This window comes from Cricetulus griseus, chromosome 2, assembly GCF_003668045.3.
Source record: "Cricetulus griseus strain 17A/GY chromosome 2, alternate assembly CriGri-PICRH-1.0, whole genome shotgun sequence".
Classification (NCBI taxonomy): Eukaryota; Metazoa; Chordata; class Mammalia; order Rodentia; family Cricetidae; genus Cricetulus; species Cricetulus griseus.
The window spans coordinates 380,812,600-380,830,689 of NC_048595.1; the positions used below are offsets into that span (position 1 = coordinate 380,812,600).

An 18,090-nucleotide genomic window follows, 5' to 3' on the forward strand; every position below is an offset into this window, starting at 1 on the left:
AGAACAGAATGGTGCAGCTAGCAGGATGCTGAACTCACTTGGGACAGAGCCACAGACAGCTTGTTGAAAGCTTGTTGGAGTCTGAGTGTGTAAGGGTTGTAGGGAAAAGTGGTGTGTCTACAGCCTAGTTACACTGGAACCATGGATGTGTGACTAGTTGGGGAAACCACTCCTGGTAGCATGTGAGTATAAGCTTTATTGAAATTCACTCTCAGAAGCCTGGCTGTGGTGGTGCACACCTTTAATCCCAGCACTTGGGAGGCAAAGACAGGTGGATCTTTGGGAGTTCAAGTCCAGCCTGGTCTACAGAGAGAATTCCAGAACAGGCTCCAAAACTACACAGAGAAACCCAGCCTCGAAAAATCAGAAAAAAAATTAAGAAATTCACTCCAGGGAAGGTCCAGAGTCACCAGCTGGACACAATGCAATCTGTGCTGCCCTTTCCATGGTGCCCCACACTGGTCAGTACCGGGAAAAGCTCATAGACTAGGTGCCATGGCAGAGACATCAGCTTAGCCAGCTGTGTTCCTGGGTGTTTTGCTCTTTCAGGAGCAGCTGGCATGGGACATCATGAGGAAGCAGGTACTCCAGGGGACACTGGCTCCCAGGCTCTGTAGACTATCATCTAAGTGCCCTGAATGGCCCACTGAGCCTGCTTCCATTGCCCCCTTCACTTGCATTGAGACTTGGCACTGAAAAGATGTATCTGGGGAGCCTGGCACTGGTGTCCCTGTTTTTTCAGGGTCATATAGCATGGAGAGGATGTGATATAAGTTGCCACTGTCACATGGTTCTGGTGTTGCACAAAGCTCAGGGCAGAGAGCCAGTGAGGAGAGTTTGGAGGACAGGCATGAGACAGGGCTGGGCCACATCCATCACCCTCATTAGGTGACACTGCTCTCCAGCTGCAAGCCATGCACTGTGCTGAGCCCTCTGTGACAGCCTCTATTTCACCCCATCAGCAGCTCAGAGAAGGGACCTCTCAGAACCCTGGTATGAAAACCTGGAAACAGAGGCTACTGACTTGCCCCGGTCACCTGACCTGGGAGTGGCAGGGCTGGGGCTCAAACCTGGTTCTGACCACAAACCACTTCACACTGTTGGAATAAGGAAACCAGGCTGGGGAAAGAATGGGGTGTTAGTAGACTGTACACACCCAGGGAAAGAGGGAGCTGCCTGTTGTGGAATTCTAAGGGCCTTACACAAATCCTAACTGGCCACACAGAGAAGGCTAGCTGGAGTCTTGGCAAATATCTTGTGACCCCACCAAATGGAAGCATGCAGGAGGCCACTAAGGGGTATGAACAGGTCATTTTTCATGTGCCCTCATCTTCCCCAGAGGCTTCAGGAAGCAGTTTCTCCCCCCTTCCCGATTGGGCACAGGACTTTGGGTAGAGCTTTCAGACACTTCCTCCCTACTCAGCTATAGACGCTGAACTCTTGAACAGTCTAAATTTGGCTCTGAGCAAGGACAGTTTATCTGGGTGTCACCCTCATTTCCTGTATGAAGGAAGAGAATGCAGGGGGCTGTAGTTGAACAGTGGGAAAATGGCTGATACATCCTTCCTGGTTTGTGGGGCCTGGCCTTGATCATGTGTGCGCGCGTGTGTGTGTGTGTGTGTGTGTGTGTGTGTGTGTGTGTGTGTATGATAGTGAACAGGCCATAGTGTGCTGATTGCAGGACTATGGGTTGTGTCATTACTGAGGAGAGGGGCTGAATTCCAAGGCCTTCCTAGGAAGCCTACACCATCTGCACTTCTCCTCTGCCTGTGTTCCCAGGCCCAGCTCTGTGCATATGCAGCATGGGGTGCAATGACTGTTTAGATAGAAAGCTGCCACCCACACAGAAGCACCCAGAGGCAATGGGTCTCAGGAACGAATAGATGGGTTACTCACTTTGAAAAATAACTTCCTATTTTGAAAACAATCACACATGAATTATTCATTGCCAAGTCCTCCTGCTTAGTCCTTTCACAAAAACATATGCAATGGAGAGGAAGAAAATGTCTGCAGGCAAATGTTTCCCAGCCTGGAGGGTTGTGAAGAACCAGGGACACGTGGGAGCCTTACACAGCCTGTCCATTGGGCTGGGTATGCAGTTCCCCAGGGGCACAGAAGCACCATGGAGCAAGCACGGCCTCGCTGGTAAGCTGAGAAGCGCTGTACTCCCGAAAGGCACCCTCTCACCCCTCTCCTCTGCAATGAACACAGCAGCTAACCCAGAAGACTTATCCTCAACAGCTGCCAGCAACTCACAGGCAGTGGGCCTTAGCCACAGCCTGGTGAACAGACTGAAAACCCTTTATTCGTCCAAACCCTGGCTTCTGTGGTACACACACTCCTGAAGGTCCACTGAAGAGTGACAAACTGGGATAGAATCTCTTCCTTCCTCCATCCCTTAGTTGTGTGTGTGTGTGTGTGTGTGTGTGTGTGTGTGTGTGTGTGTGTGTGTGTGTGTGGTTTGAGTCCCAGGGATCTGCATATATGTAGCTCCCCAACACTAGGATTCCAAGAGTGTGCTGCCATGTTGTTTCTCTTTCATATGTTCTAGGAATCAAATTCAGATCCTCATGTTTGCCAGGCAAGTGCTTTATCAACTGAGCTATTTTGTCAACCCCTGTCTGACATTGCTAATGATTCAAGTGGTGACCTCGTTGCCCCTATCTGGGACAGACTTTATTGTAAAGAGACCCTTCCTTGGGCCCCCATAACTTATTACATTGTTGTGGGGCTTTGGGTACTCTGAATGGAAGGTGCCCAATGGCAGTGGCTGAGGGGACCCAGGCCTTTCTGCTTGGGACAGAATGGACACATCTGCATATGTGGCATGCTTGCTTCACCCCTGTCTGGTGTTTTCTTTTGAAGTTACAACGTTACACAGTTCATTTAGAGTAGTAGTTCTCAGCCTGTGGGTCACGACAACTTTAGGCAGAAATTACAGGTGGCCATGCCTACACAGCACTTATGTGGGATTTGGGGAATGTGAACTCCAGTGCTCATGTCTGCATGGCAAGTGCTTTAACCACCAGGCATCTCCTGTTGACACTTCTCCTGCTCTTTATCCCCCATAGGGAGCATCTGAGTCTTCACATCATGTCATTCCTTAGGTCTGGGAACATCCTGCAGCATGGCTGGTGCTGCAGTGAGTTAGCCTAGGTTTGCCTTCCTTTTGTTTACCTCGTTTAAGCTGAAAACATCCATTTGTCTCCATTCTTAAAGGGAGACTGGGCACAAAGTTCCAAGCTGCTGTGGCTCTGATTGTGCCCATTCTCACCACTAGTATGTCCCACCATCCCTCAGCTCCATCATTCCTGCTGATAGTTGGGTAGCCATTTGGAGTACGGCTCATACTGCTCTTTGATCTTGGTTTTTAACACCTTGTCTCTGATTTTGTATTTATCCTTCTTTGGATCTTCTAAGTTTCTTAAACCCACAAATTTAGGCCTTCCACCAAAACTTACACACACACACACACACACACACACACACACACACACACACACACACTTCTTTAATTAAAATTAATCCTGATCAGGAATTCTTTAAAAATTAGTCATGGTCCTCAGAAACAATGGAAATAATAATAACAAGGCAAGGAAAGTCTGGAAAATTATCACAGCTCAGAGGAGACTTGGGGGTAGGTGACTAAGTTTAACATGGTGTCCTGAATGCAGTCTGGATGAAGGATCGTAAGTAGAAAACTAAGGAACTCTAAAACACCAGAAACTCAGAATGAGTGACCAGTATGTTCTCACTAAATGATGTACAAAGGGAGAGCTTAAGGCAGGATGAAAAAGATGAGTCAAATTTCAAGCAAAGAGGAAGAGAAGGAGGAGGGAGAGGTGGAAGAGGATATAGTGACAGACAGACATACAGCTAGTGTAAATATGTATGTACAGGTTGCTAGGTCAGGTTAATTACAGCACAAAAGACAATGCCCCACAGGATCTTAGATTATATGTAAAACTGAAGTATGTGGCAAACTACCACAAAATAGATGATAAAGTGCTATTGACACAAAACCCACAGTTCTTATCTAAAGGAATGAGAGATTATTCCAGAGCCATTCTGAGTGACCATGATCCAGAAACAATGATTTAGACCACCCCAAGTTCCATGTTCCTACAGGGAGGCAGTTTCATGAAGTTTTTATAATTTTATAGAACAAAGAAAGTTATGAATGAAGGCAACTTTAGAATACATTGGTGGGGGTACAATGAGATGGTGTCGGGGAGCCATTGTACTCACTCAAGATGCTACTCATGACTGAACTTTTGGATTGGTAGAAGCTAGTCATCTGCTAAGTTAATTGATTCCATAAGGTTTTAATCTATCTGTCACAAGATGTTAGTTCTACACGTAGGTGGGGAAGGAATGGCTGTTCCAGGGGGCTATAGCTAGCCCAAGATAAGGTCATTAGAACCTGGACTTGCAAAATTCCAGTCTCTGGAATTCTAATCAGTCAGCCAGTCTCTGCAGACACAGCTTCTTTCTAGGAGTTTTGTTCACAGTACTAAAGTGTCCTGTACTGCTATGAGGTACAAGCAGTGAGCTGTGGTCTCCAGCACAGCCTTTACTACAGGAACAGAACCTGGTCAGCTTGTAAAGGGATACAGGCAAAGACGGAATAACAGAAGTAGTTGAATAACCTAAAGGCTGGAACGAGCAGAAAAGGAACCATGTGATGCCCAGGTTAGAGAAAAAGCTAAGATGCTCAACTACACTTTATGAAAAGTGAGTTAAATATGCCCACAAGAGGTTTGCTTGTAAGTACCCAGTGAGTTTGAAAGTCAAAGGTGAAAAAAACCAGCACCAGCCTAACAGGCACCAAACCGAACCAGAAGGAAAATGGCCTTGTGGCCATGCAGTGTCACTCTGTATCAGAGTCACACAGATACACAGGGAGCTCAGTGTTTTGAAGTCACTCTCAGTAACAGCCTCAGGGTGAATCACACAACATTAACAGAACATAAAAGAACCAAGCAAACAAACCCACAGACAAGACAGACGTCACATTTCTCTCTTCTCTCATGTCTCTCATGTCAAGTCAAGACCTTGGTAAATGTGTAGAACTTCTGAAAACTCATGGAGCCCAACTGACATCCTCAGAAAACTGAGCCTCATGCCGACTGGCCTGAGATAATGGTCAGTGGTCAGTGTGCTGCCACTGTACCAGTTTGGGTGTGGCTACCTGCCCTGATAATCCAGCTGTTCTCTGGCCAAGGCTGGAGCTGGAATGCAGAGAAGTTAGTCTACTAAGGAATAAAAGGAGCTTACGATAAGGATATCCTTTTATTAGAAAAGCAGCAGCCAAACGCAAGCCAGAGTGTGCCAGGGGCAGAAAGGCAGGCAGGCCAGAGAGAGAGCCTCCCATGTGCCTTGTAGCCCCTTAAAAACCTATTACGTGCATCATCCTGACCTCACCTTGACCACACCCTGACAGCGTGTAGCCAGACCTTAGGAGGCATGGTTATGGTGTCTCCCTACCTAAGTCCAGACTTTAAGGGTCTTGTGGGGCTTAGGTCAATGAAATGAGGTGCAGAGGACCCCAAACAAGGCATCCTGGACATGAGGATGCTTTTGGAGACAGGGAGTCCAGTCACTAAGCTAAGCCTATAAACCCCCTTCACCTACCCTCCATCATGCAGGCTTCAGCTGCTCCCCAGGGCATTTCCTGAGCCCCAGTGAACAAAACCTTTGCTCTAAGTGCTGAATCTGGCTAGGCACCCAGAGGACATTAAGAATCCTTTCTGTGCTGACAGTGGCAGTATGCAGTTGTGCATGTTAGTTTCATGACAACTTGACATGAGCTAGAGTCTTCTGAACGGGTGAGGGGTAACCTCAATTGAGAAAAATACTTCCATAAGATCCAACTGTAGGGCATGTTCTTAGCTAGTGATTGGTGGGAGAGGGCCCAGCCCATTGTGGATGGTGCTATCCCTGATCCTAGGTTCTATAAGAAAGTAGGCTGAGCAAGCTGTGAGGAACAAGTCAGTAAGCAGGAACCCCCAGCCCTCCCCCTCCCCCCTCCCCGTGGCTTCTGCATCAGCTCCTGCCTCCAGGTTTCATGCCCTGTTGGAGTTCCCATCCTGACTTCCCTCAGTGATGGACTACAATGTGGCAAGCCAAATAAACCCTTTCCTCCCCAAGTTACTTTGGTCATGCTGTTTCATCACAGCAATAGAAACCCTAGGTAAGCTGAGTGGTGGTGGTGCACGCCTTTAATCCCAGAACTTGGGAGGCAGAGGCAGGTGGATCTCTGAGTTCAAGGCCTGCCTGGTCTACAAAGCTACACAAAGAAACCCTATCTCGAAAAACCAAAAGAAGAAAAAAACAGAAAGAAAAACAGAAAGAAAGAAATCTTAAATAAGACAACAACAACCAAGTGTTCAAAGCTTTTATCTGCAACTGCTCTAAATGGGAACACAGGGTGAAGATACCAGAAAGAGCTCTTGATCCGGGCCTCTGCCTGGCCTGGAGGAAGACACTAGGGAAACAGCAGGCACTCAGGTGAGTAGTCTTCTTGGAAATCGTTTCTACTGCTTTCTAGGCTGTCCACATGGCCACTACAGAATACTAACTGAGATGCCTTCTGGAGGAACAGCCAAAGCACTTCTGGCTGGAGTGCTCATTGTAGGAATCTTAAGCAATAGTGTAAATGAACTCCTAAAGCCCATGCAGGGCTCTTCAAGTTGAGGCTTTTCTGGTACAAATCTCCTGGTTCCATAAGCACCCCGTCTCTCCCAAATTTCAATACCAGTGTTTTTTTTTTTTTTTTTTTTGTTCCCTAGAGGAACAAATCCCAGATCTGTCACCTAGCATCATGAGGACCCTTCACTGGCATGCAGGGGCCCAAACAGCTCTGTCCTCCTACCCCCTCAATTCCTCCAAGTACACAGAGCCAGGTACACATAGCTAGCCCAATAGTACAGAAAGAAATGTTGTTTGAAAGGTTTAAATACCCAAACCAAACCATATCCATACTGGAAATATTCTTGGAAGGAATTTGCCAAAGCTGATGATCTGGAGGCCCTGAGAATCCTCTGAAGTTGTTGAGTGACACCTGGAAATGGAGTGGCTCTGCCAAACAACAAACCATGCCTGTGCTCTTGAGTCTGCACACTGCAGCCAGCTCTGGGCTGCAGGCTGTGCTCTTATGACTGCCAGGCCTGTGCTCCTCACCTCACAATATATTAAATAAACTGGTCTTTTGGTGGCACTTCCTGTAAATTCTTTTACTATCCACCAGCACCCTTCCCCACTGCAAAATAAATGAGCAGCAACAATGAAGTATGGCTAGGGGATGGAACACACGGATCCAGTTAGGAAGGAAGCCCCACAGGGCATGGGTTCCTACCTTCCGGAAATCCTCCAGGCCGATCTTTGCATCGGGCTGCTGGCTGATGCTAAGAAAATGCTTTTTGAATACCGGGTCCTGCTCCTGGATAAACTGCTTGAGTTTGTCAATGACTTCTTCAATGGTGGTATCCGTCATTTTGTCCCTCATGGACTGGGTTCTGAAATCACAAGTAGGCACTGAGCTCTCCACCAGCTGGCACGGCGTGGCCTGCTCACCATGCATCCTATGGTAGCAAGGGGGTTTATAGCCCTCACCAAAAGTTATAGCCCCCCCCCATTAGAGAGTGGGTCTTCCTTTCTGTGCTTGTTGGCTGCAGAGCCAGGACTGCAGTTGAGCAGCACAGTATCCACACAGAGGGTCCTACTGCCTGTGCTCCGTTACAAGTCATCAAGGAAGAGCAGTACTATCTTCACACTAAGGCTCTCAACTTGGAGCCTGATGGAAATAGCATGAGGCGAGACACATATGATGGTTAGTGCTGTCAGCTAGACAGGATCTGGAATCACCTAGAGACAAGCCAGCAGGAGTACCTGGGAGAGACTGGGGCATGCCCCTCAGGAGTATGTTGACTAGGCTAAATGAGATGGGAAAACCCTCACTACAAGTGGGCAGCACTGTGAATTTGGCTGGGGGCCTGAACTTCATAAAAAGAAGTAAGTGAACACCAGTATCCATTTTTCTCTGCTTCCAGACTGTGGATACAGTGTGACCAGCTGCTTCCAGGTCCTGCAGCCATGACTCCACCGCCACAAGGGGCTGCATGTAAAATTGAAAACAAAATGCTTTCATGAACCAGGGAAACAAAGTCGGGGCCTACAGGGAAGCTTAGAGTTAGACAAAACATTTTGTAGTAACTATGTGAATGAAGTCACGGGCCATCTGTGGCTGCACAGAGAAGTCATGTTTATCCTGAGCTGCTCTGCAGAACCAACATAATTCACAAAATATAGTATGAGAGGGGTGTGCAGTTGGAAGATAATTCTTTCCCCACCCCCCACAGTCTCCTGAGCCCTTCAGAAAGAATGGGACAGTTTGGGACAGCTATGCAGAGCGTAGTTCCAGTCTTCCCTCTGGGAAAGCCTACTTTATGAACAGCTTAACTGCCATTATTCCTTCTCCTGGCTTTAGGGAGACATGTCGCCAGGTAGTTAAGCTTTCTCTTAAAAGACATTCCCATCACCCCAGGCTCAAGATCATTGAAAAAGAGAAATGACAAGATGGCAACTCCCAGGTATCACCATTCCTGCAGGCTCGTGACATGCTACGAACAAGCAGTTAAAATGGCATCGTTTCCTTAGACTGAACCAATATTTTTTCAAAAGGAAGTGAAAGCCAGAACATCCATCAGTCTGTTTTTTTTTTTTTTTTTTTTTTTTTTTTTTTTTTTTTTTTTTTTTTTTTGTAGCTGACAATTCAGACAGTTCAATCTGGCTATCGTTTTAACAGCTCCACTATTCACATTGGAAGATGTTAGCTGTGTTAATAGGTGTGCTTTACAATAAACGGTAAGCTGTGGTGAAGACTCTAACTCCTGTGAGAGAGGAGGTGTGGATGCCTGCAGAGCAGTCAAGCTGTCTGGGAGGTGAGAGCCCTAGATTGTAAACACTAGAACAACCTCAGCAAGTTCCCCCAGCTCTGGGACTATGCTGCTTTCATTTCTAAAATCCGCAAATGACTTCAATTATTGGCAAGAGCCCTGCCTGCTCTAACCACGAGCATCTAGTGCACTGTCCTTTCTTAACTGATCACAACTGTGGTGACGCAGAGCAACTGTGCGTACCCGAGGAGTGTCTCCTCCATCAAGGCGCTGTGGGGCTAGGGCACCCTTCTTTGCTTTTATGTTACCTCTCAGCAAGATCTGGCTGGCCCTGCTCCTCGTTTTGCAACTGTTCGCTTAGCTGATCCTTCGGAACAGAAAGTGGAAAGGTGGACGTTGGAACATTGATACCGATGGACATCAGAAGTTTCTTGTACAGGATCCTTCCTGATGTTGTGTCCTGAAACTTACTGGAGAGTCTGAAGTTGGAAAATTATCAGAGTATGCCCATTAAAAATAAAAAGGCTAAAATTAAGAATTAAAAAAAAAACTGTGTTTGGTGGATGTGTATCTGGATATTTATCCATGAATATATGTGTATTTTTGCACATATGTATGTGTTAGAACATTTAAGTACAGGTGCCCAGTGAGGCTAGAGGCATTGGAGCTCTTGGAGCTGGAGTTACGTGTGGTTGTGAGCAGCCTGGTGTGGGTGCTGGGAACTAAACTTGGGGTCCTCTGAAAGAACCATTTGCACCCTTACTCTCAGAGCCATCTCTCCAGCAGCAAGGCTAAAAATTAAGAAGCCCAACCTCAAGTATCCAGGAGGATGTGTGACCTCTACAGGCACTGTGCCTGCATGTATGTATGTATGTATGTATGTATGTATGTATACAGAGTTACACGTGTGTACTTAAAAATAAATCCTTTTAAGAAAATAAAAAAATGGAATAGCCAGAGACCCAGCTGGAACCTTTGTCTCCCGACTCAATGGCTATGCAGCTTCTCCATCCATCCTCTTTAGTGGTGGGGGTAAGACTAAATTACCCATGGTAAACTCTGAGTCTGCTGCTCAGTGAGGACGCAACAGATAATGTTTGTTACCCATAGTATCCATGGGTGTCATGGAGCAGGCTGGGGAGAAGCAGGAAGTGAAGGACCTGTGAACTTACTTTACATAGTGCTCATTCGATAGGTATGGGCAGAATATGCGTATGACTTTCTTGAAGTTATTTCTCGCTATGGTCCCTGTGTCACCAAGGTCATATGACTGCAGCATGCCGTAAAAGTTCTGGAGGTTCCTGGTGATGGAGTCAAGGACCATTTCTTCCACCTAACACAGGAAAAGTAATACATTCACTGCTTTGGAAGCCGGGATACAGACACCCTCAGGACTCATGGGGATGGCATCCACAAACAGAAGGCTACTGATACTTACTGAATCCCAAGCCAGAGGCAGAGATGCTTTGGTGTCTGAGGGGGACATTTTTCTCACCTAAGTGAATGAGAGAAGCCTTATCAGAGCAAGTGCTTCCTGTGTGGCCACAGGAAGCTACAGGCTTGGGTTTGAAAGCTGGCTCTGCCTGACCGGTCCAGGCTGGAGCAAAATTTCTGAAAGGGAAAACACACTGAATGCCAAGATGATAACAAAGGAGGATATGCAGCGTCCTTTAAAATTAGGTAGCAAACCTCACTATGTTAAATGCTAGTGATGGCATAATGAAAGATGACAGACTGGAACACAGTAACATGAACTTATTTGTAGGCAAAGTCGGGTGCAATATATAGAAGCATATATCCAAACCTATCAAAATGTATATGGTAGATATGTATGCTTTAAAAAGCATAATTTATACTCCAACATAACTGCTTTTGATAAAAATTATGTGTGTCTACATACGAATCATAGGGTTGGAAGTGTGCGTGGTTATACATATGACAGGTTTGAGTTTATGGGCATATATATAGCTTGAGTGTGTACACACACACACACACATATCATGGAAGGTTTGAGTGTGTACACATACACATGGCAGGCTTACGCATGTGTTCACACACCCAAACACACACACATATTTGGCAGGTGTGTATGTGTATGCACGCACATGTGCACGCATGTGTCACCACTCAGGTTACATCAAGCAACGATCATGTCCCTTGCTGCATGGAGAGGCTACTTACAGTCTCAGTTTGGTTTGGTTTGAAAATGTGCATAGCTGCTGCACTGCCCAAGGGAAAGAAGCCCTGAGTACTGTAGACCTTAGCTACACCAGATTTGGGAAAGGTACTAAAAACTACCACTCACTCTGCACTGCAAGCAGCGTTAGGAAGGGCCAATGGCTCGGGGTGTGAGCAGTGCTACTCAGGCAATCATCAAAATGACTGCGACTGAATATTTAGATTTGGAACATTTTTGGTGTGTGTACTTTATCCTGCTGAGTTTCCACAGCAACACCACAGGCTGCTACTGTCACCAATCTTGTCGTAAAAGACTTGTGTCTTCAAGAGGTACACTATCTGCCACCAGCTAATGGAGATGGTGGCCACAAACTGAACACTGGATCAAGCTCCCCACTCCAGATGACCTCTGTGCCCTGAAAACTCATTTGATCTTGTTCTCAAGCACCAGTGATAAGCTAAATCGAGGCATACCCATGTACCTAGGCACACAGGTCCAATCCCTCCTGACCTATATGGCCAGGTATAGGCATAACCAATGTCTCACTTGTGGGACCACAAACCCCTCATGTCCCACAGTTTTCATGCTTAAAAAGAAGTGGTGTGTGTGTGTGTGTGTGTGTGTGTGTGTGCATGCGTGTGTGCGTGCGTGTGTGTGTATGTGTGTGCGTGTGCGTGTGCGCGTGCGTGTGTGCGTGTGCGTGTGTGTGTGTAGGCATTGACATACCTATACATTTTGACCTAGTACATCACACTTTGGTGTGTGAAGGTCCATGCTCAGCATAGCAATTTCCCTCCATGGTGAAGGCAAATAGCCCAACACTCTGACAATAAGGCCATGCATGCAACTAATCTGACTTTTTAAATGTTCTTAAAGATTGCTAATGCTAATTGCTGCTGCAGAGCTACTTTTAATGAAATTGCCGAGTTTTCAGTCAAAAGCAACAATGACCAAAAGCTACTGCTATACACTGGGGGAGATGGTGGTAATCCCTAAAACTGTGTCACATCAGGGCATGAGACCTCTTCCCAAACATGTTTCTGTTGTGGTTGTTTTATTTGTTTATTTATTTATTTATTTTGGTAGCCCTGGCTGGCCTGGTACTCTCTGTAGCCCAGGGTAGCCCTGAACTCACAGCACTTCTCCTGCCTCAGCCTGCCAAGTGCTGGGATCACACATGTGTGCTGCTGCCACCAGATGTGACTCCAAAATACTCCTTTGCAAGACCTGGCTATAAGTTCAGCCCTGCCTAGCCCCTGTCACTTCAGGACAGGTTTTCCATACATGCCAGATAACATCCTCAATATACTTTATAAAACAAAAACTTAAACCAAACAATCTCTCAACTGTAACTTGAAATGAAACATGTGGAAATGTCAAGTTGTTAATTTAAACTGTATTTTGTTAAGAACACTGATTTCCTGGCTTTGGGAGTGACCCAGCCAAGAGACCATCACAGACCTACCTTAGGGCTGTCATCCACTGCCTCCAGCAGGGAGCTGACCTTCACTGACCCAGAGCCCTCAGGGTCAAATGTGTGCTTCAGTTCCTGGAATTCTGAATCATTTAACTTTACAACCATGCAGTTTAGAATGTGTCGAAATTCATCCCAAGTCATGTGTCCGTTGGGCGTCTGAGTAGGAGAGCATAAATAATATCAGGAATTTTTTCTTAAAAAAAGACATTTTAAAAGGCAGGAAACACCATGTACATACTCAGCAACAGTAAAGCATAGCCTTTGGCCAAGCTGAGTCATGACTTAAAACAGCGGTCAATGACTACTGCATACACCACATGTGTCGAGAGCAGGAACAAAGTGGGAGCCCCCAAGGCTTTCCAAGGCTCTTCCTATAACAGTTCCTCTACCAGGAAACAGGCAGGCCGTGGCCTGGAGGAGTGAGGTCCTTTGGGGGAGCACAGGCCAACCCCTTCCCAAGGGTCTCCACAGCATGAAGAGCCCTCTTCCTCCTAGCCCCACCTGTTGGCTCAGAATTGACCTGCAGTTCCACTGCAGCTTGCCAGTTTCCTCAGAGTATCAATCAGATGTGATGTGTTTCCAGCCTCTCCAACCGCATGGATTACACAGATGGGCAGTTGCTGAGGGAGAGATCTCTGCCATGTTGTGCAAAGAAAATACTAGGAGCAAAAGCCTTCTGAAGCAAGCATGTTCCCATGGAACTGAACACTGTCGATAAGTTAGCTGGGTATGAACAATTAAGAGCCCCTGTATTCTGGGAAGGTGGGAATACAGAGCCTCTAACTTGGAAGGGGACATTCTGAGTGTCAGTCAGCAGCCATCAGTGACTGCCACAGTGGAGTATAAATGTGGGTTCAGGATTCTTTTTTATTTTATTTTGTAATTTGTTTTTTATTTAAATTAGAAAAAAGCGTCTTTTACATGTCAATCTCAGTTCCCTCTCCCTCCCATCCTCCCCTGCACCCCCCCCCCACGGACCCCTCTATCCTAACCCCTTTCTGCCCCAGGAAGAGTGAGGTCTTCCAAGGGGGATCTTCAAAGTCTGTTATATTATTTGGAGCAGGGCCTAGACCCTCCCCAGTGTGTCTAGGCTGAAAGAGTATCCCTCTATGTGGAGAGGACTACCAAAGTTCATTTGTGTACTAGGGGTAAATACTGACCCACTATCAGTGGCCCCATAGATTGTCCAGACCTCCAAACTGACTTCCTCCTTCGGGGGGTCTGGAACAGTTCTAAGCTGGTTTCCCAGGTATCAGTCTAGGAGCTAGGAAACAAGGAGGACCCTAAGAGAGACACACATAGTCCCCTGGAGAAGGGGAAAGGGACAAGATCTCTTAAGCTATTGGGGACCATGGGGGAGGGGAGAGGAAGTTAGAAGAAAGAGAAGGGAAGAAGGGGAAGGGAGAGGAGGACATGAGGGAGCAGGAAGATTGAGTCAGGGGAGGAATAGAGGAGAGCAAGAAAAGAGATACCATCATAGAGGGAGCCATTATAGGTTTAAAGAGAATTCTGACACTAGGGAAATGTCCAGAGATCTACAAGGTTGACTCCCAACTAACAATCTAAGCAATAGTTGAGAAGCTACCTTAAATGCCCTTTTCTGACAATGAGATTGATGACTACCTTATATGCCATCCTAGTGCCTTCATCCAGTAGCTGATGGAAGCAGACGCAGACACCCACAGCTAAACACTGACCTGAACTCAGAATTCTTTTTTTATTTTTATATATGTATGTGTTAATGCCTGCGTGTGTGTGTGTGTGTGTGTGTGTGTGTGTGTGTGTGTGTGTGTGTGTGTGTGTGTGTGTGTGCATCTGTGTGTGCCTGGTGGCCCTGGAGGCCAGAAGAGGGTGTCAGATGTCCTGGAAGAGGAGTCTCAGGAAGTCGGTGCTGGGAACTGAACCTGGGTCCTCTGAAGGAGCAGCAAGTGCTCTTAAGGGTTGAGCCCCTGAAATTCTTATTTTTGTTTTATTTTCTGTGTGCATGTGTGTGTATGTACACACGTGAGCGCAGGTATCCCTTGTTACATGTGAAAGCCAGAGAAGTCCTCGTGCTTTCACAGCAAGTGAAAGTGTTTGTACTCACATCTCCCGGCTATGAAAGATAGGTTCTCTGAGGTAATTGAACTAAATATGCCTGTTTATGGTTTGGTTTTGAATGGTAATTAGTGTTTAAACATCCAAATAGGAACCACTGACAACTTCCTTATTAACTCTGATGCGTGTTTAACTCTGATGCATGCCCAGCATTGGGTGGGGTGGCCACCATCACAGACACCAGAACATTTGTATCACCTGTCTCCTGAACAACTGTGTTCCCTCTCACTCCCAGCACCCCCTTTCTTTTCATTCCTAATTGGTGGAATTGTATTGTATGGACATGTCACATACTACTTATCTATGTCTGGATTATCTTCAGTTAGAACGTTAACAGTGTCACTTGAAACATTTAATACTTGCGTCTTTTCGAGGATATGTTTCTTTTGGCTGATACCTATGGAATCACTGGGTCACATGGTCCATTATTTGATCTTTAAGGAACCCATTACACTGTTCTTCATAGCAGTTGTACCAGTTTTCATTCCCGGCAGCAGTGTATAGAACTGCAATGTCTTTGCAAGCTTGTCAACTTGGCCCCACTGACTACCCTATCCTCCTGGACAAGTTGTAGCCTCCTGATCACCTTTCCACTATCTGGATACACTGAGTGTGAACTTTCCCTACCTTCAATGGGTCTTCCCAGAGAAGGGTTCAGGCTCTTACCGTGCTGATAATTAACAAGGCCTTCTTCAGGGCTGTGTAGCGCTCTTCTGAGTACCTGAATAACTTCTTGATAATACTTTCCTTGCGAGACTGGTTTCTAGAGTCAGTGCTGAAAAGAGGAGCAGGAGAAAACCAGGAAGGAATCACACCCTTGGACTTATTCTTGGTGCAAAAAGCAAGTGCCCTCCAACTCTCACAGTACTGGCTTTGCGGGGGCTCTTTCTTCAAAAAGGATAGTGGACAGGGGCAGGCCTGTTTGCTACTAGGTGCAGGAAGACATATGACAGAGAACTGCCCTGGAGGGTACGTGCACAACCATCCATTAGCTGGGCTATCCTGCTTCCCTCTGCCCCCAATGCTGAACAATCCTAGTCAGACATCTTTCAAAACCCATGAATTTGATCTCACAAAAAGGCCAAGAAGGAAACCAAAGATTGCTGGCCACCTAAACCCTGGGGTAGGCAGTAAGCTGCAGCATATCAGTCCTACAGCTGAGGGCATGGGAAGTCCAGCCTCTGCCCTCCAGTGACCATGCCATGGCCACTTGCAACCTCAGGACTTCTTGTCTCTTCTCACTTTTGACTTTTTACCCTGAAGCTCCATCAACCAGATGAGTGTTCTTGAGGACATGGCCATCCACTTTGAGAGCTAAGGCTTGTTGTAAATTCCCATCAGAAAGGGAGATCAGACCCCTGTATAGTTCTGAATAAAAATGCCCTCCATAGGCTCATATATTTGAGTGCTTGGTCCCCTGTTGGTGGAACTGTTTGGGAAGGATTAGGAGGTGTGATCTTGTTGGAGGAGGTGTTCCCTGTGGGTGGGCTTTGAGGTTTCAAAAAGCTCATGCCACTCCCAGTTAGTTCTCTCTGCCTCCAGCTTGTGGATAAGGATGTGAGCTCTCAGCTACTGCTCCAGCACCATGCCTATTTGCCTGCTGCCATGCTCTCCACCATGATGGTCCATGGACTCTAACCCTCTGCAACTATGAACCCCAAATAAATGCTTTTAAAAAAATAAGTTACCTTAGTTATGATGTTTTGTTACAGCAATTGAAAAATTAGATACCTTGTAATAAAATGCAGTTATGGGCATTTCCTTTATATCCCTTTCCTCACTGTACAATAGATATCTTCTATTCCCACAAGATAGGAACATGGCAGTGGATGGTGTATATATGGGACCATTCTCACACTTGCTGGGGATTTGATAAAATGTCTATACAGCTCTGCAACAACACACCTACTACCCAAGGGTGGATGGTTCATGTGTAGGACCATCCTCACATTTGTTGGGGATTTGATACCCTGTCTATACAGTTCTGCAACAACACACCTACTACCTCTTTTTAGAAATATACTCTGGCTCTGTGCTAATGGCTCATGTGACTAACTGGAAGAGAGTGACATGAAAATTAGACTGTGTTGGTACAAGCAGATACTGGGCAAGCAATTCCCATTTATCTATTGTCATGGATATCAGACACAGTGACTGGTCCTTAGCCATTGTGGGAAGACCTCTTATACCTCTGGCCTCCCTGTCAAAGAATTCACTAGACATTGTCACCTCCGCCATGACAATCAAAAATGTCCTGTGATATTGCCAAGAGACTCCTGGGAGGCACACTGCCCCCACTGGAGGACTGCTGTTTCAAAGCTAGTGAGAGCCAGTAGCTGGACATGTGGCACACACCTGTAATCCTACACAGGAAGATGATAAGTTCAAGGTCAGCCTAGGCCACACATTGAGACATTGTCTCTAATTTTTTAAAATGCTACAAATAAATGAAACTTTAATTTTATTCTAGATAGCCCTAAACAATGTGCTATTAGACAAGAAGACTGTAGCAAAATGGAATTGCTCAAGACAAATGCTCACAGCACCTCCTCAGACACATGCTCACAGAGCCTCCTCATACATGCTCACAGTACCTCCTCAGACACATGCTCACAGAACCTTCTCAGACACATGCTCACAGCACCTCCTCAGACACATGCTCACAGAGCCTCCTCACACATGCTCACAGATGCCTCCTCAAACACATGTTCACAGTACCTCCTCAGATACATGCTCAAAGCACCTCCTCACACATGCTCACAAAACCTCCTCAGACACATGCTCATAGAACCTCCTCAGACACATGCTCACAGCACCTCCTAAGACACATGCTCACAGATGCCTCCTTGCAAGAGACCAGGAGGACTCTGGACACCAGCAAAGCTGATAGCCATGGTGATCATTAAGTATCTCTGAGTCCTCAGGTGGGCAGGCCCCAGCGAAGCAGAGTGAGAACTCTGTGGTGCATTTTGCTTTGCAATAGGGCTAAGCATTCCCAATGCACCTGATGAAATTATATATTTGCTTACAAAACACCAAAAAAACAAAACAAAACAAAAAAACACTTTGTCTATTTCATCATGGCTCATATGTGGTAATCAATAAAGATCACACAGAAGGTAAACCAGAGACTCCTCAGAGATAAAGTCTAAATTCTAAAGTGGTATCTTAGTCCTTTATTTATTTTACATTTCTGAGTTGCCACTACAACTTCCAGTTAGAAGTTACAACAGACATTAGCAGGGAACAAACACTGGTGCCTGAGGCAAGAAACTCCCATGACTGCCACCTCACCAGCAGAGCAACAGGCAGCAGGTTATTTCCCTTTCCATAAAACACACAGTGAGTGTGTGCTTGCACATGGTCTCCCTGGGACACACCTGGAGCTGAGCAAGCCCTGTGAGCAGGTGCTGTGTGTGTGTGTGCTGGAAAAGCCTTCA

General features: G+C 46.2%; 1 protein-coding gene across 1 annotated transcript in view; it reads right to left on the bottom strand.

Annotated features, from left to right (window-relative positions):
• Positions 1-18,090, bottom strand: part of Efcab6 (EF-hand calcium binding domain 6) — a 170,663-nt gene that overhangs the window by 65,382 nt on the left and 87,191 nt on the right. Inside the window, exons 11-16 of the mRNA XM_035439192.1 lie at positions 15,317-15,425; positions 12,542-12,709; positions 10,336-10,392; positions 10,070-10,230; positions 9,206-9,376; positions 7,358-7,517 (exon numbers count right to left, since the gene is read on the bottom strand). Of these exons, the coding sequence (XP_035295083.1) occupies positions 7,358-7,517; positions 9,206-9,376; positions 10,070-10,230; positions 10,336-10,392; positions 12,542-12,709; positions 15,317-15,425 (826 nt within the window). The remainder of the gene's footprint in view (positions 1-7,357; positions 7,518-9,205; positions 9,377-10,069; positions 10,231-10,335; positions 10,393-12,541; positions 12,710-15,316; positions 15,426-18,090) is intronic.